The sequence below is a fragment of the Centroberyx gerrardi genome, chromosome 7 (genome assembly GCF_048128805.1).
Source record: "Centroberyx gerrardi isolate f3 chromosome 7, fCenGer3.hap1.cur.20231027, whole genome shotgun sequence".
NCBI classification, from domain to species: Eukaryota; Metazoa; Chordata; class Actinopteri; order Beryciformes; family Berycidae; genus Centroberyx; species Centroberyx gerrardi.
The window spans coordinates 6,947,374-6,972,239 of NC_136003.1; the positions used below are offsets into that span (position 1 = coordinate 6,947,374).

A 24,866-nucleotide genomic window follows, 5' to 3' on the forward strand; every position below is an offset into this window, starting at 1 on the left:
AAGGCAAAAATGTCAAACAAATAATCTTAAAAAAAGAAGAGTTGTGTTATTATTTCAGTCAGTAGGCCTGCTGTATATAATAAATGAATTTGTATCCAAGAATGTATAGAACCAAATGTCTATTTTGGGATCCAATGCAAATGCCTGCCTGTCTGCAGAGTGTGTATGAAAATGTTACAGAGCCTGTGGTCTACCTGCTGCATGCTAGTCCAATTCATTTAATCAGTGACTCAACACAGCTGAAGGAACTCTGTTCAAAGTTAAGTGTCTAGACTAGATCCATTGATGCAGGCAGATCTTGAGGGGTTTAACAATGTCAGTGGTAGTTATTGACGAGGGTGGAAGTAACCACATTTACTTTTTCATGTAATAGTTTTTTTTTAAACTGGTAATTTTACTTTTACTATGTTTTGACTGAAGTAGGCTATTGTACTTTGGTCCATTTTAAGTTACATCCAGATTTTGTGGCTTTATTTTATATTTTATATTTATTTTTTCAATTTAAAATAATCAAGTTTGAACTCTGTCCTCTCAGCCTTTTACATTTGTATGGGAAACATCACAATGTTCTCTTTTGTAAAAAAAAGAGAACATTTTACTCTGAGTACACTTTAATGAGCTACTTTTTACTTTTACTTCAGTAGATTTTTACAGTAATTTTACCTCAAACGTTTCAGCAAAGTAACATCACTTCTACTTGAGTAGGATATTTTGGTATTTTTCCACCCTGGTTATTGAGAGAGGGAAGAATATTCCTCATTCACTTTCCCCAACCTGATTTTCCACTCACAAGCCTTGCTTCAGATCTTGTGAATGACTTTTCTAAAGCATTCAGTGCTCTCTCACTGTACAGTTCATTGAGCCAGATGTGTTGGTTCACTGCTCTGAGACTGGACTATAATGCAACATGTAGACCAGGACCTCTGTAACATTTTATGTTACACACCCTGTGGACGCATAGGCGTTTGGCAAAGGACCCCAAAATAGAGGTTCTAAATTCTTGGATACAAATTAATGCATTATATGCATATATAACAAAATGGCATTTTGAATTAATTTTGCATTGACAGGATAATATAGTTTTTAAGTGAATAAAAATGACTTTCCAATGCGATGTCTGTGAATTTGTGAAGACATAAAGTGCATATATATTAAGGTACTACCTGCTGTAGCCTATTATTACATAATTGATGATGATATGCACATGTTAAGATATGGATGAACCTCTAGAGGAGGCACTTAAATGCCATAACGGTACTGTAGGCTATTTCAATCATTTACCCACAGGAGGCGCTGCAGAATCACGTAAGCGTTCACTAAAATGGAATTCAATCAGGTTTTAATTGGGATTAACACCTATAGGCTAGATGTAGCCATTTTGCTTGTTTATCTACTGACGCATTCATTACTTCCAAGAGCCAAATATGGAGTTCTTTAAGAGACTCTTATTTTCTAACATGTACTTTTTGTAAACTTCAGGGCGATACTTTAAGTAGGCTACCTTTGAAGAACTCTTATTTTTCCCAGTACTTTTATCGTGACCGACTCGGTAGCGCTAAACTACACAACCCATCATGCAACCCGGCGTCGCGCGCATGAACTTCCGGCGCGCGGGGTTAAAAGCTGAAATGTTTTCTTTTGGCAGTCTACTTCTCAAACCTTATCGAGATTGATTGAACAAGTGTTTTGTATATATTTTTTGCTGATAGCACTTTATAATGGACGCTTTGCACAGACACCGTTCTCTTTATAAGGGAACGACTCCGCCATGGAAAGAAACATACCGAAATGTGAGAATGTAAATATAAAGTTTGGTAGCGTGCTAACTTTAGCTAGCTTGTCATGTTCATGTTGTTGTGAGAAACATATAACGTCCGTCGTTCATGTTCATCATGCTGCTGTTCTGTTCTCTATCTGTTTACTAGCGCTGTGTAGACAGGCTGAAAAACAGCCGTTCGCGGCTGTTGGAGAAATATCGGCAGATTGGAGAGAGTCAGCAGCGGTGTGGCTCCAGGGCCTCCAGCATCGTCCAGGAGGTGATGGAGGAGGAGTGGACCGTCCTGCAGTCAGAGGACCGGGGACTGCCCTCCCTGTGGGGGGCCGACGGCATGGGAGAGGTCGGTTACACTCTCTAACCCTCTAACCTTACACACAATAAAAGGGGTCAAATACTCATGCATTTGTCATTGCTCTGGTCGAGGACAATCCAGTCAATATTTGTGAACTTGAACATTTTGCGTGCACAAAGCCATGGATCAGAGAATAAAGACTCGAACCTGTGATGTCATCAGGTGTAATGTCTGTAGCTGCCTCATAGAGCTGAATGGGAGAGTGATTTTGCAGACCCACAAATATTGATGTGAGTTTTATTCCCAAACAAGTTTTGGTCTAAAGATTTGTTTTCAGCTCTGAACCATAAAATGCACTCTTATCACCAAAAAATCTCTGTGGATGCTCTACTGGTCATCTTTACCATATTTCCCAATTCATTTTTCAATAAATTGCCAAATACAAATCAGATTGCATCTTCCTTTTCTGTACAGATGCTCAGTGTCATGAAGGAGTATGATGAACTGGCAGTGCTGGAGGAAATCCAACAGGAGCTCATGTCTCAAGGTAATAAAATTAAACACTTTAAATAGAATAAAACACTTTTTGAAACCTTTTCTTTTCTAGCCAAGAAATTCCTGCTTATAGGAATGAAAATAAATGTCCAATGAAATAGATGGGGGCAGCCAGTGTGATAACCACACAGCTTAATTTGAATATATATATATATATATATATATATATATATATATAGGAATGAAAATAAATGTCCAATGAAATAGATGGGGGCAGCCAGTGTGATAACCACACAGCTTAATTTGAATATATATATATATATATATATATATATATATATATATATATATATACACACACACACACACACACACACACACACACACACACACACAAAGAGGTTATCCCTGACTAAAGACGCATGCTTTTTTCTTCTGTAGAGCTGTCCATCATCGAAGAGTATGAGAGGAACCTGCAGTTTGAGGAGCGGTACATATCATCCATTGTTGAAGAGATGGAAGAGGAACAGATGCAAATTATTTGCCCCATATGTCACATGTGAGACTGAATCTAAAGACTTGACCACCACAGCGTAGGATATTGACAACAGGCTGATGGCTTTCTATGTGTAGATCTACATGACGGGTGACTTTTAACTGCAGATCTAATGCTAAACTATTTAGATATCCAAAGCCAGTTGAACATTTGCTTTTGCTATAATTTTAGACATAAGTTATACCGTAAGTTTTATAGGCTAATGTTTGGAAAACTGGTGGTGTTCACTAGACAGAACATATTCATGGACTTTGATAACTAACATGTTTTTAATTGTTCAACTTTACTTACCTGATTGTGTCCTGCAGGAACAACTTGAACATCAACAGCCATTTCACCTCCTGCCCCTGCGGACTGTACATCAACACAAGGGTTTGTTTCAAACTCTGCTCCTCTCTAAAATGACACACAAATGGGGGAAGATGGTTTGATTTATCTTTATTATCTTTAATTTTGATAATATAAATTATCTCATCATATCATTTACATTGCCAAGATGAGAATTTGTACATAAGTACTGTATACTATAGTCCTCGCTGTCAAGATCTGAAAGCGCATAGCCTATATGTTCATAGTGCTAAATTCCCAATACACTGTAGCACTAGAGAAACACCAGGGGAAAGCACATACAGATGACTGTTCAAGCGTAAATCCTAATTTATTTAACAAAAAAGCCATACGATATATTTCGACCATGTCTTCAATGTTTTTTTGTTAAACTATGATTTCTGCTTGATGAATAGTCGTCATCTGTATGTGCTTTCCCCTGGTGTTTTTATTTTTACATAAAAAATCTTGCCTAGTGCAGCTTTAAAACAAGGCTTCTTAAACCTTCCCAAATTCTCTCATCTTAGTCTCATACTTGGACTCCTTAAAACGTACTACGATTCGTGTGTTATGTGTGGACCTACAAAAAACATGTCTGCAACCTATTTCAGGGCCAGAATCCTAGTTCAGACAACAGTGGCGATGCAACATGTGTTTTTATACCTTGTGTTCAGCAACAGAACGTCACTCCAGAGGTGGTGCGCTGTCTTCTGGAGTCCAGGGTGTCGGAGCATATGGAGGACTGCCTCCACAACCCCGTCTTCTCCACAGCCGCCAGCACAGACGGCTCCGCCAACCTGCTGATAAGCTGCAAGGTACGACTCCAACACCGTCGAGTCATTTAAAGGAGGCTTCAGGCAGTCCGTACGCGCCTCACTGCTGTGGTGTTTCTGCACTGCACTTCACAGAGATCACCTGTCAATCAAACAGTGTGTCCAGTACTGTGACGTCTTTCTCCTTTCTCCAGCTTTGTGCCTGGTTACCGGCCTGATATGTGATATCAATGTCAGTGTATCCCTTGCTGATAGAAATGCCTCTTTGTCATAACATGTTCAGTGGGTGATGAAGCTGCTGTCTCTTGTTTCAGGCTTGTGACTACCTGTCCATCGTTCTGTGAGAAGCGGTTGCTGCCATCATGGGTGATTTTGAGTTGTCTTGTCCTTTTCATGTTTGCTGTATGTTTTGTGAAATAAAGGCTATTTTTTTAATATTTGATGTACAGATATTGTCCTTTTTTTTTTATTTTTTCATTTCTTATTGGTGGTCATAGTGTAGCTATGGTATTTTCAGCAAATTCAGTTTGTATATAAATCATTACACTATTACAGTATATTTACATTACAAAATGGGGGGGGGGAAAAATGATTACATGCTAATAAATGTCGTTTAAATATGTTTACTTCAAATTTACCTTCATGGGCATTTATATTTATAATCAGTTCAACTGAGATTAAAGGTGATGGAAATATAGGGCAATTAAGGGCAAATGAGTAGATGGATTGTATTATGAAATCGGTCTTATCAAATATTTTTGTAGACATATTACATTGATTTCCTGTTAACAGTTAATGACAGTTTCTCCATATGGCAACATGAATTCTGAATCACATATAGCTTTTACATGCAAAGCTCACATGAACAGCCAGAGAAGGCAAGTTTATATTCACTGTATTGCATAACTATTGCATGAGTGCCAAATCTAACATTCAATTGAAGCATTTGCTCATTTAAATATCTACAACTGGAACTGCTCTTTCTTTAGGTAGGGATGTGTGTTTGGGGTTTATATACAGAAATATGTAGGCTAGTGCAGGCTAGTGTCAGTTAATTTGAAGCATGATTAAACAATCACGATTAAACAGAGTTTCAAGATTATTAACCTCATTGTGATAATTCACCTATTAATTAGGGTTTTCCAAGGCATATTGAACATATTCAGAAGACTGTCATGTCTTAGCTAGTATAACACTCTTCAACCAGAGAGGGGGCAATTAATTACTGAAATCATCTGGTGTAGTATGATTGGAATAAAAACCTCTTTGGTCACAGCCTCGCGAGTGAAAACCACTGCTATAGACTGTAGAACCACGTGCAGTCACACCGACATGTCGGCAGGTGGCAGCGTTGCTCCAGCCATGTGAACGACCTGACCGGAAAACCAGCCAGAGCGGAGGCAGAGGAGCCAGGCAGAGGAAAGATGGCAGCCGCGGCAGTGGCTGAGTTTCAGAGAGCACAGTCTCTTCTCGGAACAGACCGGAATGCCTCTATTGATATCTTACATTCAATAGGTAAATATGGTCGGCACTGTACCGTACTAGAGAAATGCGTTTGACGCGCAGGCACTAAAAACTCTCCATCAGATGCTGAGCAGTTGAGGTAGCTAGTTTTGCTATTAGCCAGTTAGCAGCTAAGTTAGCTAGCCCGGTGCTGGCCCGTGTCTTTCTCCTTGCTTGCACAGTGAGTCAGCAGCAGTGGGCTAGCCGGCTAGCAGCATACCGGCTAGCCAGCCAAGCTAACGTTAGCTAGCGTGGCTCATTCATTGACAGGAACTTGGGTGACAGTTGGCTAGTTAACGTTAGCATGCAGGCAGTGTCGTTAGCAGCTATTTCTCGTTTTGCCAGGCCGACCGACTAGGAAATTAGTGTGAACATTAGTTGGCTGTGTAACATTAACTACCTTGCCACCACGTCTAGCTAACGCGCCATATGATCGTTCGTATTGATTGTTCACGCTTAGCTAGCTAGCTAGTTGTCATCGCTTATTTTGACAAGTCCAATATTTCATCACTTCGATAGCCACTTGGCTGATTGCCATCCACCCCAGCCTAGCCTTGACATAACTTGATTTTAAGCTTGACTCTAACCCCGAGAGAAAGTGATAGTGTGTGGGAGAGAAAGAGAAAAACATCAGCATTTTCAGTGTTTATATGTCGCTGTGATTTCTGCCAGTACGGATCTAATTACATCTCAGTGTATTTTGTGTGTGTGTTGTAGTGAAGCGGGACATCCAGGAGAGTGATGAGGAGGCGGTGCGTGTTAAAGAGCAGAGCATCCTGGAGCTGGGTGGGCTGCTGGCCAAGACAGGACAGGCGGCAGGTAACTGGAACATCATGTAATATCACATATTTACCCCTCTTACTTTTTTGGAGGGGCCATCCAAAACTCAAATTTTCAGGCCCATGGGTGAAACTTCTGTCACTGGGTTTAGGCTGTAGGTCGAATGAGGTTGTGAGACTTAACTTGGCATATCTAGACTCTCCATAGTTCTTTTTTTATTGGAGCACCTCATTTTCAATGGAGGAATCCTGACTTATGTTGACATGGTTCAATTCTGTCGCTCCCCTGCTGAATGAACTGAACACTTGCATTGTTTCTGCAACTTGCATTGTTAAAGCACCATCTTTGAATGAAGTGTGATTGGACAAAACAATCACATCCCTCCTTGATAAGCCTCATTATAAGGGAGTTTTAGTTTATTTGGCTACAAGACAGCAATGATAGAACAATCAAATGTCATTGCCAGCAACAATGCATAGGTTCTTCAACCATTGGTTGAGTAACCACCATTTTAGCTATTGCTGGTAAGTTTGTCTGTTCTGCCCATCATTTTGGCAGGTAACCAACAACCTTGGAGGTCCTGTTCTATTCCAAAAATGTAGTTAGTCTAGTTTATTCAGTCACATAGTGATAAAATACAATGATAAACATCAAAAGAAGAAATGTAATTATTAATTTGTGATGGTGAGGTAATAAATCCAATGGGCTTATAAAAACACCTCGCCTCATACAACAACAAGATTAAGTTTGCCAGGAAAATAGTAAAAGTGGCTGGTGAATGTTGGGATATCCTGTGGGAAGCCGGAGCGGCCTGTCGACAAAAAGTTAGTTTCCTACCCCACCTTGGGACGAGTGGAAATGCTGTGATTCATCAGAGCAGTGGAACAGAAAGAAAGCATGACCCACATGAAGTGAACTGGCACTAGAGTGCTGGTCGCATGTCAGCTGTCTCTGAGTCACGGCTGCAAACTTGACTCAACTTCCTCATAGCTGGACACAACCTCTACCTGCATAATCATTATGAATCAGGTGTGTCACAGTGAAGCATGTCATCTAAAATTGAGAGATATCTGAGAGATTTTTACATTTTTGCCTGAAGAGTACATTGTAGTTCCTTTTTTTTCTATAGAAGATCTCTTTTACACTAGTGAATTTTTTGGATTCACTTGCCACTGTGGCAGATAGACCAAAAAGTCATTTTCCCAACGCTCAACCCTTTTCCATCTATACTATACTCTCTTCCCCCCTCATCTTTCTCTCCGCCTCCCACCCTCCTCCCAGAGCTCGGGGGCCTGCTGAAGTATGTGCGCCCGTTCCTCAACTCCATCTCTAAGGCCAAGGCGGCCCGGCTGGTCCGCTCCTTGCTGGACCTCTTCCTGGACATGGAGGCCGCCACGGGCCAGGAGGTGGAGCTCTGCCTGGAGTGTATAGAGTGGGCCAAGGCTGAGAAGAGGACCTTCCTCAGACAGGCATTAGAGGTGAGTTTTGGCAAAGGGGGAGGAGGTTGATGATAAGGCTTGTTAGAGTAGGAGAAGGGTTTGTCTCAAGGCTCGCTTACACCAAGCATGTTTGGAGCATTTTATTTGACCTCTGGAGCATTCATGTATTCTTAACACGCACACACACTGCCAAAAGCTTAAATCTCGCCGGATGACAGGTCACCAAAACTGTCCTATAAACAAGCCGCTTGTGAGTCGACTTTTGTTTACAAGCCCTGGTTTGCTTGTAATCGGGGCAGTGTGAACCTAAACGAACCAAATAAAAAAGTGCAATAATGTAAACTTTCCCACTACGGTTCAGACCAAAGCAAATGAACTCTAGGTGTGATCGCACCCTAAGGCCGAGAAGAAGACCTTCCTTAGACTGGCAGTAGAAGTGAATTGTAGTGAGGAGGAGGAAGAGTAGAAGCTGTTTTGGAGTTTATAGAGTGAGTCAAGGCTGAGAGGAGGACCTTCTTCAGATAGTCACTAGAGGTCAGCTGTAGTGAGGAGGAGGAGGAAGGGGGAGGAGGTATATGAGTAATGTCCAAAACTGCCACTGAAGTGCTCTTAAGTGAGGCGTTTAACCCCTGCTCTTGTCAGCCTCACTGTGTGTGTACTGCATGGCTTGATCCCAGGTCCGATCAGCTCCGTGTCTCCTCTGATGTTAAAGTAGCCACCTACATTAAGACAAGGTGAAGGAAAGAAAACAACAAAAACTAATGTGCAGCAATAGCCTTACTCTTAGCCATATGTAGCCTGGCCACACAGTGTCAGTGATTGGTTGAAGTGCACAACAAACTTTATGAGCGCGCGTAATTGGAGCCTGTCAAGAAGATCTGTGGGAAAGATGCTATTCATTCAACTTCATGCAAAGAAAACAAAATGTTGTGCATGTCATTTTGGAGGATTTGGAAGGGCAGCTCCCTGGTTTGACTGTGAAGCAGAGTATTGCTGAAAAAAAGGATGCGTGCTCAGTCAACTTTCCCTGGGTAAAGAAAGGTTAATGAATAGTTTTGCATTGGACATGCAACAGTGGTTAGAGTTTTTGTGGTCCGGGTTTAGGCCCGTCAACAAATTGTAGACTTGTTTTGGGCCCTGCGATGGCTGATGTTCTCCTCTCTCTCTCCTCAGGCTCGTCTCATCTCACTGTATTTCGACACAAAGCGCTACCAGGAGGCGCTACAACTTGGTGAGATAGATGGGATTTTTTTATTTTATATAATTGTCTCATTTTTCTAGCAGTGGGGGCAACTTTCCTCCAGTGGGAGCCACTGCTGTGAAATAAACGTAGGGTAAACATGTTGCTTGCTCACTTCCCTCCCCTCCCTCCCCAGGCTCCCAGTTGCTGCAGGAGCTGAAGAAGATGGACGACAAGGCCCTGCTGGTGGAGGTCCAGCTTCTGGAGAGCAAGACGTACCACGCCCTCAGCAACCTGCCCAAGGCCCGCGCCGCCCTCACCTCCGCCAGGACCACCGCCAACGCCATCTACTGCCCGCCCAAACTACAGGCAGCGCTAGACATGCAGTCAGGTGGGATTATAAGGACGCGCACTCGCCCAAACCGCTGTTACGATATCTGCTGCCCAACTGCAGGCACTAGATATGCAGTCATGTAGGATTAAGGGCACAGCTATAGAATACGCAAACACATTGATTAGATCACCACTAATGATATCCAGTGTCCTCTTTAACTTCAGGCTTCACCAGACATGCACTGAGTCATGATACAGGACAAGCTCTTACAGAGGCAGATGTGTCCAAGCTACCACCAACATTATGTACTGACCTCCAAAGCTATAGGCAGTGCTAAGTATTCATGAGGCTGAGTACGTTTCACTGTCCCTGGGTTCCACAGTGAAGCTGAATTTACTCGGTTGACATCCCTGGATGAAGACGCTAAAAGTTGCACTTGGCACGATTTTTTATGTAAAAATAAATCCATATTGGCAGTGTAGTGGCGCTGCAGCAGAGAAGAGCGTCCCATCTCCCCTAATAGAGATGCTGTAGATTTGCCCTATTTGCCCAAATTAATCGTATTACTATTTTAGTGTCGGGTTCTTTCACTGGTGGGAAATCGCACAGATAGTGACAAATCCAAACTTCAAAGCGAAATACAAAACTGCCTTCTAAACAGCAGCAGTGAGCGCTCTGTCCAGAGAAAGCTGGACTCACCAACAATGTCTGAACCTCTTCACCACCAGCCAATAATAAGAAGAAATTTAGTTTTTCTGGGTATGGAAGTCCTTACAATTCGGTCATCTCTCGCTGCCATTTGAAGCCGCCAACATGTGAAATTGCCTGGTGTCCCTGACAACTTGATTATCCCGCTCTCTAACACACACCAAGATTTTTGTTAAAAAATTGAACAGAAACATGACAGGTGAAGAAAGATGAATTTGCTGTGTTCTGGTTTTTGCCAAGTTTGCCGTCAACATGTGTGTGTGTGTTCGTGTGTGTTTCCAGGGATCATTCACGCGGCAGAAGAGAAGGACTGGAAGACGGCCTACTCCTACTTTTACGAGGCCTTCGAGGGCTACGACTCCATCGACAGCCCCAGAGCCATCACAGCCCTCAAATACATGCTGCTCTGCAAAATCATGCTCAATGCGTAAGCAGTACTCCACTCAAATACAAATATATAAAAAAAAAAGTAATGCAACACTCTTATCGATTTGACATATTGATCGTTTTAGCTATGATCCTGCAGCCCTGCTTTGACAAATGCTTATGTTTATCCAAATTAACATTGTCCTTCAGAAACTTTGTATCCGAAAAAAGTTTTCAGAACTTGAGAAAATTGGTTCAGTCTAGAGGGAAGCTTCTTTTTTTTTTACTGCTGGGTCAGGACCCAATATGGGTCATGGGCTTTTTTTTCTGCCGGGTCTGATGTATCTTGTTTCTCTATTTCAGGCCAGAGGACGTCCAGGCTCTAATCAGTGGCAAACTAGCGCTGCGGTACGCCGGCAGACAGGTATCTATCCTTATTCCCTGATCACACTGAAACACAAACTCACTGAACTCTACAGATACTAGTCCTGCTGAGGAAAAATGAGCCATGCACCCTTAAATTTGTGTTTTTGGTTAGCTGTATTGTCTGAGGTGGTTTTTCCCTGTTTTTTTTACGGCGTACAAAATACCTGTGTCTGTACTAAATCTTCAGGAATTAAGTTCCCGCCTTATCTCTCCTCTTATAGTTAAAAACTGTTCATCCACTAACTGTCGAATGTACCCATGACCTGTTGTTTCTATCATTCCTCTCTTTTTTTTTTTTTACAGACAGACTCACTGAAATGCGTGGCACAAGCCAGCAAGAACAGGTCGCTTGCAGACTTTGAAAAGGTAGGTGTCCAGAGTAATGATCTTGCTGTATATTGACCTGGTTTAGACTGAGGACAAGCTGTGGCTGAACAATATTTTTCAGCTGTGTCAAAATATATATAGTTTTTGACTGGTTTTGTGCATCCATTCATATTCAGCAAAAGTACAAAAATGGTCATTGGAGCTGCTGTCAGTTGCTTTTGTTTCTAGGATGGGAATGTGTCATTACAGCTAATTTCACAGAAATGCATTACTGAGGAAATCCTATATCTAGGATTTTCCGTTTCAGACCGTCTGTCTCCCGCATGTTTCATATCTGGATAAAGTTTTAGCCCGCCATTTACATCATCCGCTCTTTTGAATGAAAACGTCCTGTTCCCACCCTCCCCAAGGCGCTAACAGAGTACAAAGCAGAGCTGAGGGACGACCCCATCATCAGCACCCACCTGACCAAGCTGTATGACAACCTGCTGGAGCAGAACCTCATCAGGGTCATTGAACCTTTCTCCAGGGTCCAGGTAATTCCACCAGCATCTTTCCACAAATAGTAGTTTCTTTTATTGTTCTGGGGTCTCAGTATAATGTATATTGCCATGGAAGCATACCAAACTTTGTCACTTTAGTGTTTCTAATCATGGTACTTTCCTCCCTTTCTCGCCTAACAGATGGCACACATTTCCACGCTCATCAAACTCTCTAAGGTAAGATTTTGCCCCCGTTCAATGTTTTCCTTTTGGTTTTCACTTTGTAAGCTATAGATCATGACACAGGTAAGGAAGTATTCAGAATAAAAAGACCTAAGATCTCTATGTCTCTGCCTTGCAGGGAGATGTGGAGAGGAAACTATCACAGATGATTCTGGACGAGAAGTTTCACGGTAGGTATCTCAAACACTCTTCAAACAAAACCTTGCAACTTTGTAATTCTTGTAACTTGAGTTAAGCGTGATGGACTTGTCTGCGCTCTTTGACATAATTAACCTTCTCTGGTGTTTAAACCAGTTAAGAACACATGAAGAAATAGCTGAATATAAGCGCTCGTTGTACCCATAAAACCGTGTGTTTTGGAGTAGTTTCCTGTAGTTGGTTCAGATAATGTTTGCACTTCACATGAACTGCGCTGCAGTTTGCTTGGAAGACAACCGAGACTTTCATTTTCAGGTGTCGCGGTTATTTGGCACCACCTGAGTTCGAATGGCATTATTCTCATCTGCCCAAACTAAAGGAGTAAACGCTCCAGAATTCAAATGAATCACTAACCCAAACATGCTTGGTGTGATTGCGCTCTTAGTTGACGATCCTTCAATAACTTTACACTCTGTCTCTCCCTCCCTCCCTCTAATCCTACCATCCCACCCTCCTTCACAGGTATTTTGGACCAAGGCGAAGGTGTGCTGATCATCTTCGACGAGCCGCTGGTGGACAAGACATACGAGGCAGCCCTGGAGACCATTCAGAACATGAGCAAAGTGGTTGACTCTCTCTACAACAAAGCCAAGAAGCTAACATAGGTCAGTCCTGACAGAAATGATGATGTTCCTATGTTGTACACAATAACAATTGACAGTCATTGGCTATTTTTCAACTGATTGGAAAGCCAATTTAATCAAGTTTTCCATGTCATTGTCTCCATTGCAAATGAATACAAGCTTACAAGCTGAAACTCCTGTGAAACTATAATTACCATAAAACGTGCTTAAGTGCTACGCTTATGTTAGATGGCCCTTTTAGAAGTTGTATTCATCAAAGACCCTCAGTGCCACAGAGACTGGTTTCTGCCATTTATTGGGATATTAATATATAATCAACAAGTGGTTATGTGTTAATATATTACATATTTTATGTACGCCTCATTAAGCTCCTTGGTAACATTTTTGTTGAGCAATGAGAAGATTGGTTGCAGTTTAAGTGGGTCCAGTATTTTAGTACGCTAAAGTGTATACTTAACCTGTGGCACTCTGTTTATGTTTGGCGAACAGCACAAGCTAGCTGAGCATTAGCAAACCCAGCGTAACACATTAAATATTGAACACTCAGTGGTCTAACTGCTATTTAAAGTGGTAATCCTCGAGATTCTCATTTTCATTTTGGTGCGAAGCTGTCATTCCTGTGGTGTTATTAGCATTGGATTTTCTGTTGATGCAGTTTGAGTTTCTGTTTTCTTTGTCTGTTCAGTCATGGTGGCTATCACTGCTCCAGTCATGGTGGCTATCACTGCTCATGCTAACTATCCAGTTCTTCTTCTGTTTATTCCAAACAAACCACTGTTGCTTGTCAGAAATATAATCGCTTCCTGTGTGCCAGATGATTTTTCCCGGGAGAGACCAACGTGACACCGGGTGTTTAGAACAGCAAATGTAAAAGATTTAATGAACTGGCTATAGGAATCACTATTGTGTTGTATCAATCACAGTGAGTCGCCTACCGGACATTTATTTATATGAAAATATCAGACTATTACCTGAACTACTTGCTCAGTGGTAAGATGATCTTAGAGTTTATTTGCTGAAAGCTCAATGTGTTTCTGTAATATCTGAGCCCTTCTCTGTATTTGCCCTTCTCAATGTGTCTTTGTCCTCCCCCTCAGAGAGAGCTGACCATCAGTCCCCCTGTCCGGAGCGACGTGGGCCAGTCAGACTTCTTTTGATCGCTCACTCCAGCCTGGGAGAGAAGAGGGGAGGAGGTCCGAGGGGATTACAGACTCTTACAACCCAGCAAGCAAACAAACCAGCTGATCCACCGAAAATGACCCGACGGAGCAACAAACTTGGCGGGGGCTACGCCGCTCCTCCTCCTCCTCTTCGTCCTCCTCCTCTCTGCTCTCCCTCCCTCCTTTTCATCCTCCCCTTTCTTCAGATCTGACTGGGGTTGATCTGACACAAAGTGCTCCTCCCTATGGACAAATCCAGGCACTGCGCTCCTCTTCTCCCACCACTGGTTTCTATGTAAAACTGGGCAGCCTGCCTTTTCCCTCTTTTTTTTTCTCTGTTTCTCTCTGCGCTGGCCATCAGGGAATCTTGTAAAATAACAATAAAGAATACATATACAGTACTTATACATACATGTATGATAAACAAAACAAAACAAAAGAAACACATGCTCGGTGTGTACTCAGAGTGTAACCGGGGGGTAAAGGTGGCTTGGTCGGTCTTTGTCTCTCGCTGGACTCTGCCGGTTCTGTTCTTGTTCAATTTGCCAACCTCCCTTCAACCTTTTTATGCATTTCTTTTTCCCTTTCGTTTGCGGTTGTGAAGAACTGACCCTCCCGCTGGTCAACCAGCTCACCTTGAAGAACGGTTTTGAAAATCAGCCCCTCCCATCCCCTCCTCACCACTAAATCATTGTGAACTTTGCCCTTCCCCTCACCCCCCTCACCCCCCTTTCACCCCCTCCAGCGGTCTCACTCACTCACAAGGCATTCTGGGATTTGTGGAGCGGACAGGGACGCGCCCCATCTGTCCCCTCCGGGACCACACGGCGAGGAGAGGAGGACGTCCGTCACCGTGTCGGGTTACACCCCCACCTCCCTCCTCCTCCTGCTCTCCCACCTCCTGTTTGTATATAATGTTGCCAAGCGCCTCCGTTCATCCAAGGCCCCGATGTATTCACACTGCCCCCCCCCCTTTTTTTATAATGCTAAAGAACAGAGTCGATCTCCCCGCCGAGAGAGCTTGGTCGGTCACGCGGAGAGCTTTCGACGCTCTCCGTTTGTACGGGACGCGACCGGAGAGAACTCTTCGCATTATGAGATGCTTTTGTTGTGTAAGAACGGGGTCAGGTTTCGCCGGAGAAAAATCAAGCTGTAAGTTTCCGGGGATTTAATCTTTGCAAGGACTCCAGGGTTTACCATATATGACATAGAGAAAGACAAATGCTAATAAAAAAAAATTGAAACCTGAAGGTGTGTGATTTTAAGGGTGATCAGAATGTGTGTTTTCCCCCTTATTGCCTTGATTTATCTTTCTGTCTGCGTTGATTAAGTACTATAAAGGCTGGGCTGGATAGTAATGGATACGATTGGAATCGATTAATGGATAGTAATGGTGGAATATTATGCTCTCACACTAGCTGAGGTTTGATTATATCAGTGAAACTTTGAGGCTTCAACGCCACCTGTTGGCAGCTACTGTTTCCACTACTTGAAATGCATTTAAAGTTTAAGTTTGGTGAGTTTGGATCTATATATAATTTGTCTCTTACATACCTGTAGTAGGTGGACCCACAGACAATATTGACTCCTAAGTAAGCTGTCACTTGAAACGGCTAGGTTTGTTGCTAGGTCTCTTGCTGAGTCCAAATGTGGTTTGTCAAAATATATTCAAAAAAGTGAAAACAATATGGCGACCAACTGAAGTATTTGGCCCGGAAAGCAGCGGCACCGCACCATTTCCACTCAGTGGATCATCTTCTACCAAACTCTACTGTTTACAATCTGACCTGACCGTCCAAAACTAGATCACTTCGCCAGTAACACACTTTCTCCCCACAGCAGTCTGCTGTGCTAGAGAAAAATAGTTATGTGAATTCCTGATTAGTGAAAGTGTGTGTCATGGAGGAATTGAGTCATGTTTACTCTCAACTGCACGGTGGAGCCTACAAATGTTTTTTAGTTGATATTTTGACAAACCCCATTTGGACTTATTGAGGCCTTGGAGCTCGCTGTTTCAACTGACAGCTGACTCTGGAGTCGATATTGTCCGCGGGTCCAAGTACTACAGGTATGTAAGCTCCAAAGTCATCAAACTTATCCTTTAACTGCCCTTTTGTATTCTGTTTCCCGCAATTAGAGGCTTCAGAGAAAAGTATTTATGCATTACCAAAATAGTGCAATACAATATGGAATGTATTGTAGGATAAGCTAATTAAATCAAGTAGTTCTTAAGTCAGCTCTTATATTTAAAGCTACCGGGTCAGCTCTGTGCCAAGACATCAGAACATCACTTCAGTTTTTAACTCAGCTTGAAACAATATGTTAATTTGGGGTTGAGTTGTAACATTTCTAACGTTCTAACGTCATAAATGAAACGTCACAATCACGACGTTGCAAGGACATGGTGAGTTTGTAGGGTTGGATTTCGCTTCTAATCACTTTTCAACCATAAGACAGATCAGTTTTAAGAGTGCATTTCTTGCAACTGGTGGTATTCGTGGTTTAGCTGCAAGCTCATGCTATTCACAATATAAAATGCTGAGGTGCATTGGATGTAATCAACTTTATGACATTTTTAAGAGGTCTTTTATTTTTTTTCTCCCTAAGAAATAAACGGCGGAGAGTGAATACTGACATCTGGTGGTCAAATTGTAAACTGCATTTGGAATGAATTCAACTTTTTAACCTTTCAAGCTGAAGCAATCACGCTTGCTCTCACCTCACCCACACATTGCCTGTGGCAAGTGTGCTTTTCTAGTTCATCTTGATATTACTTAACAAAGAGGTCAATTACTCTAACCTCATTTAGTCATATATGCCTGTTTAAGATTAGAGCTGACTGTAAAAATCACTATAATATTCCTAGAATAGTCATATAGGGACTTCTGTCTGTGGTACTCAGTATAGTGACCTTATGGTAATTTTATCCCCTATGGTATCAGTAGCCTATAATATTCCTAATTGCTAGATATACTGTATAGTTTTGTGATATAGTATCAATCTAAGTTTATTATAGGATTACTACATGTCTTTTTCCTAAGGCGAAGTCTCTATCACATGTAAACAGGGAAAAGCCTTTTTAAATAAGTCTTGATTAACTGTAAACAAGTCGCAACGTGGGTCGAGGCTGTGTATCTGCATGTGAATGGGAGGCAGCACCAAAAGCTAATGCGTAAACACTCCTTATCACAACCCCATTATGCATGACTTGTCCTACGCTTCATCTAAATCGTCAACTGCACTGCATGTTGACGTGTAGGTCCGCAAAAACGTAGAAATATCTCCGGGTATAAAGTTAGAGACTTTACAGGCTCGCCGACTGTTTATGCGCTTTGGTGCAGGCCAGAGGAGAGGTTTACTGGAGGTTTCTGTGGGGAGCAGAGGGGAGCCAGACAGGCGACAGTCGGGCCCGTCTTGGCCCCGGGGCAGAGGCAGGGAGCGGGGAGACGAACCAATGAGAGAGAGCCATCCACTCCCTCTGCGCTGCCCGGCTTGGCTCGGCTCGGCGCGCCCTGTAATTAGGAGCTCTAGTTGGGTTGGGCGCCGCCACGGTGGACAGCCTGGCTGCTGCGTCAAGGGACTTTGGCTGCGCCAGCTACAGACTTTGAGGATTCCTGCGCGCTGAGAACCTGCGAAACACATTCCCGATAGGCTTTTCGGGGCTCGAGCTGACTTTTTCAAACCTCGCAAGATCTGAGAGTGTGAACATGAATGGGCAGCCGGTGCCGGTGTTCGAGGAGAAGAAGCCTTCCCTCCCCGCGGCCGGGAGCTCCATCGCGGCCGCCAAGGACTCCCCGACCCTCCCGGAGTCCTCGTCCACCGACATGGGCTTCTACAGCGGGCAGACGGCGCACCACAGCCCGCAGGATTTCTACCAGGCGCAGCAGCCGTATTCAACTCAACCCATGAACCCGTACACCTACCACCACTATAACCTGAACGGGATGGGGGCAGGGGGCGCCTACCCGGTCGGCAAGGCAGAATACCCGTACCCGCATGCGGCGTACAGACAGCACGGGCCGTTCAGCAGGGAGGTCCAGGCAGCGCTGCAAGACGTCGGTAAGTTTTCCATTCACTAAGTCCATGCGTCTGATATCATTTACCACCAAAACTTACAAACTCGCTTCTGTAGGCAAAAGTGAATCGAGCAGGCACTGCAGTGCCAACCTGCTGTTTTTTTGTTTTTTTTTACAGTCTATAGATTCCCAGCCATTTTCCCTTGGTCTTTGCTCTTCATTATAATGAGAAAACCCACAAGATCGAATCGGGACTCCCTCAGGCTGAGTGCCCATGTCTTGCCATATATAGGCTACCCATTGTCCCCGATGAGTTTTACGCACGGGAAAATTTAGTGGTTTTCCTTTTGTGCCAGTGGTCAAAGTTTTCCACTGTTCCCTGAACTGTCCCATGACGCGCTTTAAATGAGTTTACTCTCTGTAAATCTCGGTTTACATTTACATTTTTAGGGCATTTAGCTGATGCTGTTTATCCAGAGTGACTTAGAATAAGCTTCAATTATCACCATCATTACAGACGACCAATAGTAAGGAGTTACAAGGGTCAGCAGAGTTCCCTGACTGTATTCCTGTGGATATATAAGAGATAAATACTAAAGTAAAAGCTCTGGAGAGAGGTAGAAGGGATTTTCACTTCAACATAAGAGAAAGAAGTGGAGAGAAAGATATAGGAGAGGGGGGTGTGATTCATGCAGGAAAAAGGCGACATGAGCTCATTCCTGAAGAGATGAGTTTTCAGCCTGGAAAGACAGGGAGTTTGGGGAGAAAGTCCATTAAGTTCAATGGAGGTAAATTCGTCCAGTTATTGATTTAATGGCGGATTTAATGGCCACATTTATATTCAGGGTAAACACAGACTTATATAGCCTATATCTGCCTGTTGTTCATAGTCCTTTATAACTCCCTTCTCAGTTAATTATTGATAACGAAATCGAGGGCAGCCTATAGGACTGGAGCATATCAGCTGTAGTCAGTGACCTTTCAACTTCACCTCCAATGGGATATTTATTATGTTGCTGTTGTGATTCATCACACATGCAATGACCTTAAAGCATATCCGAATAGGTTTATGTTAACAGAGCTATAGTGTGATGATACATTTTAGAAGGATGCTGTGGAAATAAAACAGTAAAACGTCCCTATAGGAATATTATAGGACCACTATAGGAATATTATAGTGATATCATAGAGTATCATAAGGTCACTATAAACTCACTGCTGAGTACCACACACACACACACACACACACACACACACACACACACACACACACACACACACTATGCATACCTATAGAATATTATAGAGATACCTTGGGAGATTAAAAACATCATCAACTACCATAAGATCACTATTTAGCAACATAAACACACTATAAGACCCTATGGGAATATTATAGGAATACTATAGGAACAGTGACACCATAGGAGATAAAAAAATAAAAAATAAAAAAAAAATACCATAAGGAATATTATAGGAATATTGTAATATCCTCTTCTCCCTCTCTGCTGTTTTCTGTACAGCTAGACTTGTGTTTAAGAGTTGTTTTTTTGCCTTCCGAGCTTGGAAGGTGTCTCGGTGTGAACAACAGTAGAAAAACAAACTTGACAGACTGGTGCACCGCTTCTGACATTCCAGTTGGGAGTTGACTCCTGGAAACGGCCCCGGGGGACTTTGGCCCACGGCCACGCGCGTCAGGTGTCACGGCATGTCAGTCAGTCTCGCGCGTTGAATCATCCAGCTCCGACGACGGCTGCTTATCACGCAATGCCTGTTGTTGGCACGCCCGTCATACGTGCAACGACCAAATAAATAAATATGCAATGTAAAAATAGCCTACATAAATTAGTAAAATTAAATAAAGTAAATAAAATAATAAGATATAAACAAAAATAGACATATAGATACAAATAAACACATATCTAAATAAATAGGCTAGCTGAATAAATAAAAAGACAGGTAGACAGATAAATTGATGAATTGATAGATAAATAAATATATATAGGCTATAAGCAAATAAATCAATCAATCAATCAATCAATCAATCAATCAATCACTACATATATGGCCGTATAGTCCATATAGAGTCTGATATGTCTTTCATAATATAATATATTATAATATAATATATACAATAATATAACATGGCAAGCTATTTGAAAACATAGTAAACAAAGTAGGCTACATATAAGCAATTTATGTCTAATGTGATCAGCACATACATTTTAAAATATAAGTAGATAATTCTATTCCTTAAACAATATATATTAATGCATTTAAATATAATCCATGTCAAATGTGGTATTTCTGTACCATGCATATAGAAGATGTACGAAAGTGGCAGTTTTTGTAATATTGACATCAATTTCCTTCATGTATTGTGTATATGGTTAAAAGACAAGACTTTCAAATGTGTTTTTTCTATACATGTCAATACATAATATGTTAAAATGAATGTGTATAGGCTACATATATATTTGTGTATTGTGGGTTTTATGTCTCAAAGAAGAAACAAATCTGCTATAAGAAAAACAGGGGAGATATATACAAGCAGGCCTCCAGGCTACATGAAAAGCACCTATAAATCTCCCTCTCTCTCCACGTCTGTGGGAGACACTCAGACCAAAATTATAAGTTCAGAGTGCTGCCCGGAATTTCTTTGAAACTCTCGGGTTGTAGCAGCCGCGTCTATTTTGGTGCTGCAACATCTCTGCACAAACTGCCATGCGTGGACCTAATACAAGCTGCTGTTCATGGCATTGTTTGGTGGAAATGAGAAGCAGGCAACCGGTATGGAAAAGAGCCATATGAGTGCTGTGATACATTTTAGGAGGATATTATAGGAACATTATGGTGATACCATAGAAGATCAAAAAACCCATAAACTATCATTATAAACTCACTATTGAGCATCACAAACACACTATAAGTCCCCATAGGAATATTATAGTGATACCATAGCAGATAAAAATACCATAAACTACCATAAGGTCACTATAAACTCTCTATAGAGTATCACAGACAAACTTTAAGTCCCTATAGGAATAGTATAACAACATTATAGTGGCACCATAGGAGATAAAAATAAACACCACAAAGTACCATAAGGAATATTATCAGAATATTCTTTGCCAGAGAATGAATGATGAATGATAAACAACCACAGTTAGGAGCTACTCTTCACCTAATTCATGTAGTCCTTTACTCAGCCTCACTTTTTTCTTCCACCAGTGAAAGAGGAACCGGAAATGGAGGTCCGCATGGTCAACGGGAAGCCCAAGAAGGTGCGGAAGCCCCGGACCATCTACTCCAGCTACCAGCTGGCCGCCCTGCAGAGACGCTTCCAGTCGGCCCAGTACCTGGCCCTGCCGGAGCGGGCTGAGCTGGCCGCACAGCTGGGCCTCACACAGACACAGGTGGGACACACAGGAGGGAGGGGAGCAGAGTACAATCCAGTACAATGAATACAATACAATACAATACAATACAATACAAGGGGATTACAATACAATGTTATACATTTGGTGACAGAGTACAATAGATTATAATAGTATAGAATAGAGTATAATAGAGTAGAATACACTAGCTGAAGAATATACTACACTATACTAAAACTACTAGAAACTAGTAGAATATGCTATAATAGAATACACTAGAATCAAATATACTAGAGCAGTGGTTCTCAACCTTTTTTGGATCAGCGCCCTAACGAGAGTTGCCACTGTTCTGACAGTCTGGTTTAGTCAGTCAGATTTCTCTGCCATAATGATTTATTGCCACATGCTTTATGACGCCTGAGTGATAAAACACAAAACCTGTAGTGTGAGACAATGCAGATGCAGCAAATCATTGTTCAGTGTTATGCTTGGTTCACATTAACAAAAGGAAAAGGAAATAACATGTGTTGTGCTAACAAGTGCTATTGTATTTTAATCCTGGTGATAAGTCATTTGTTTTGATAGCCTTGTGGACTTGATATTGTTTATAGAATTAAAAGGCCTAGAACAGCTCTCACACATTTACCAGGGCATGAAGTAATCTATGAACTTTAGTGACCTCTATTGGCGACCAGTAGGAACTGCAAGAACTGCTCTCCTACACAAGTCTCTGGCACGTTGAGTGATTGGTATTGATCAGCAACCCTATAAAATTATTGTCATTTTGTGCTATGGAGCGGTAAAAATCTCACTTATTGCCTTGTTTCTTATTGCTAAATAATTTTTATGTTGGCTATATGCTATTGTAACAGCACGTAGGGATCCAGCTGAGGAAATAGGCCAGTAGGCTTTGGAAAATGTCTTCTGAAACATCTTTATGTTTTCTCAACATATGACGCTCTTCCCTCCAGGTCAAAATCTGGTTCCAGAACCGTCGCTCCAAGTTCAAGAAGCTCTACAAGAACGGAGAGTTTCCGCTCGGGGAAATCCCTGTGGACCAAAGCCCGGACGCCAGCGACTCCATGGCCTGCAACTCTCCCCCATCCCCGGCCGTTTGGGAGAACAAAAGCAACAACAACAACAACAACAGCAGCAGCAGCAACACAAACGGCAACATTAGCAGCAGCAGCAACAAAAACAACACAGTGCTGGATCCTACCAGTAGGGGGCAGGGTCTCTATCAGCCGCAAGTCGATTCCTCTCCGGCGTACATGGACGAGTACACGCACCAGAACTGGTTCCAGCAGCAGGGTGCGCATTTAGGACTGACGCAGTCGGGTCCGACGCACCACACGTCATCACCAGCACCGCCGTCTACACAGAGCATGGGAGCCGTCTACTGACTGCCATAACACCCGGGAAAGACTTTACATAGCATTTTGACTGGAGTTCTGAGCTTCAACACCAGGATCTGGAGTGGTAGTGTGACCAAAGAAAAACCTGGCAATGATCACCAGACAAGAGTCGTGACTGTAAAACCTGATGCAGATGACTTATTCTCCCAAGATTAAGATGTCAGAACATAGAAATCGTAATGGAGATTAGGGTTCGACCGATATGGGTTTTTGAAGGCTGATACCGATACCAATGCTTTCAGACTGAAGTCGCTAATAGCCGATATTTTGTCGATATTCAATATCTTTAAATTTGACCATTTCCATGCCAAAGAATGACACGTTCAGTTTCCCCCCCAGAATTTTCTTCTTGTTAGGGTGGAAACACTCTGGAACAACATTCAGACCATCATAGGACACTAAAACTCTCCACTGAAACCCAGATTAATGAAACACCTATGGTAGGGAAATTCTGGGACACATTACGCCTTTTAATGAAGAATTAATCTACAGAAAACATAACTGAACACATCAGTGAATCTTCTGTGTTTTCTAAGAAGCCGTACAATAACAGGGGTCCAAAGGTAGTTCTAGCACTTTTTCACTGCCCTTCACAAAGCACCGTCTAATGTTTACATCCAAGCATTGTTTTTGTATAAAGGCTTTCGTTTCCCATAAAACACAACACGGTGCAGATAAAAGTAGAGCTCCCCTACTAATAAAGGATACCAGAGTCCCTCTACTAAAGTGATTTCAGGTGTGAGAGTACCTTTTCTTGTTTGGGTCCCAAAAGGCTACGTACACACTACAGCTTAATGTCCCAATTCTGATTTATTCCCTCACATGTAACACAGATCTGTCTGATGTTTTCTAATCAGTGTGAACAGCAAAAAGCTTCACGGAGTCACATTTCTTCCAGTGCCGATCTGGACTTCATGGAGATGTGGTACAAAATCAGATTCGGAGGTATGCGGCCTACATGCGACTCGTATTTGAACGCTCAAATGGGAATTTGTCAAATTAGGACAAATGTCATAATTTCGGCGCCCACAGCGGCTCGGCTGAGCCAGTGTTAGCATGGAGGATGACGAGATACATCAATGGAAAAAAAGCCAAATAGCCTTGAAGGTGCATACTGTAACCGAAATGTGTCGAAACAAGTTGGAGAAGCGTAGGTACAAAAACTGACGTGACATCTCTTGTTGTTGTTACTCTGCGAACACGTCTTTTTGACATCACTGTCAGTGACTGTCAGATATGATTTACATCCCAGAATAGGTATGAGCAGTCATTCAACAATCAGATACGAGCAGCAATTCAGAGCATGAAGGCCTGTGGTGTGAACGTAGCAAAGAAATTCAATCGGTCTGAACTGTCGACACGAGGCTTTGCTGTGAGAACTTTGGTACGCATTTGAATGAATGATGATTCTGTCTGTGCGGCTTCTTTGAATTGTCTATGCAAATCAGTTCAAAAGTCAGTTATGTTTAACTGCGGCGCACAATTCATTTTGTCCCCAACATATTTTCCCTGAATGCATCTATAGAGAGTGGAATTCTTAGGTTATGCTCACAAAAACTTCCCAGCCCGGATCTCAGTTTCTGTATATTAAAAAAAGCATTCAAGAGCAAAAGTGCTACAATGAGTAGGTGCTGAAACATTTGAAAAAGAAGTTGTATATATATTCTACTATATATGTGCTGAACTCAGGTCTTATTTATAGTGTCAACTGTAGATCAAAAGTGGCATGACAGTTGGTGCCTTAGGAGCATTTATTTGAAAAAACTATATGTAATTTTGAGTAAAAAAAATAAAATGTTTGTATTTGAATCGCTTACTGTTGTATTCTATTTCCTGCAAGTGTACCCATGCACGCACGCACGCACACACACACACACACACACACACACACACACTGCATAGGCAGTTTGCTGATGGTGCTTTCCTGGTGTGCCTGTCAGAGTGAGTGAGTGAGTGAGTCAGACAAATACAGATGCAGGTTGCGCCCATCTATATATTACACACATACACATATACACACACGCTGAAACACACACAAACACAGAGTGCGTGTGAAGAGGCTGTGGGAGGTGACAGTGTAGCAGACACTCTGGAGTCTCTGGATCCTA

General features: G+C 42.3%; 4 protein-coding genes across 4 annotated transcripts in view; 3 read left to right on the top strand and 1 right to left on the bottom strand.

The window, feature by feature from the left end:
• The window catches only part of LOC139914740 (homeobox protein Dlx4a-like), a 144,459-nt gene that overhangs the window by 95,254 nt on the left and 24,339 nt on the right, over positions 1–24,866 (bottom strand). The window lies entirely within an intron of this gene.
• On the top strand, positions 1,618–4,655 carry rpain (RPA interacting protein). The gene is made up of 7 exons (XM_071903130.2): positions 1,618–1,790; positions 1,926–2,117; positions 2,544–2,616; positions 3,006–3,123; positions 3,429–3,492; positions 4,122–4,262; positions 4,535–4,655. Exons 1-7 carry the CDS (start codon positions 1,719–1,721, stop codon positions 4,562–4,564), a joined length of 690 nt encoding a protein of 229 aa, XP_071759231.1. The 5' UTR covers positions 1,618–1,718; the 3' UTR covers positions 4,565–4,655.
• LOC139914734 (26S proteasome non-ATPase regulatory subunit 11A) lies at positions 5,625–15,200 on the top strand. Its single transcript, XM_071903117.2, has 13 exons — positions 5,625–5,735; positions 6,441–6,542; positions 7,785–7,981; positions 9,116–9,173; positions 9,319–9,513; positions 10,447–10,591; positions 10,894–10,954; positions 11,260–11,322; positions 11,694–11,819; positions 11,967–12,002; positions 12,127–12,178; positions 12,669–12,811; positions 13,888–15,200. The coding sequence occupies exons 1-12, from the start codon at positions 5,645–5,647 to the stop codon at positions 12,809–12,811; spliced, it is 1,269 nt and encodes a 422-aa protein (XP_071759218.1). The 5' UTR covers positions 5,625–5,644; the 3' UTR covers positions 13,888–15,200.
• LOC139914738 (homeobox protein Dlx3b-like) lies at positions 17,510–24,567 on the top strand. The gene is made up of 3 exons (XM_071903123.2): positions 17,510–18,009; positions 21,198–21,382; positions 22,315–24,567. Exons 1-3 carry the CDS (start codon positions 17,658–17,660, stop codon positions 22,744–22,746), a joined length of 969 nt encoding a protein of 322 aa, XP_071759224.1. The 5' UTR covers positions 17,510–17,657; the 3' UTR covers positions 22,747–24,567.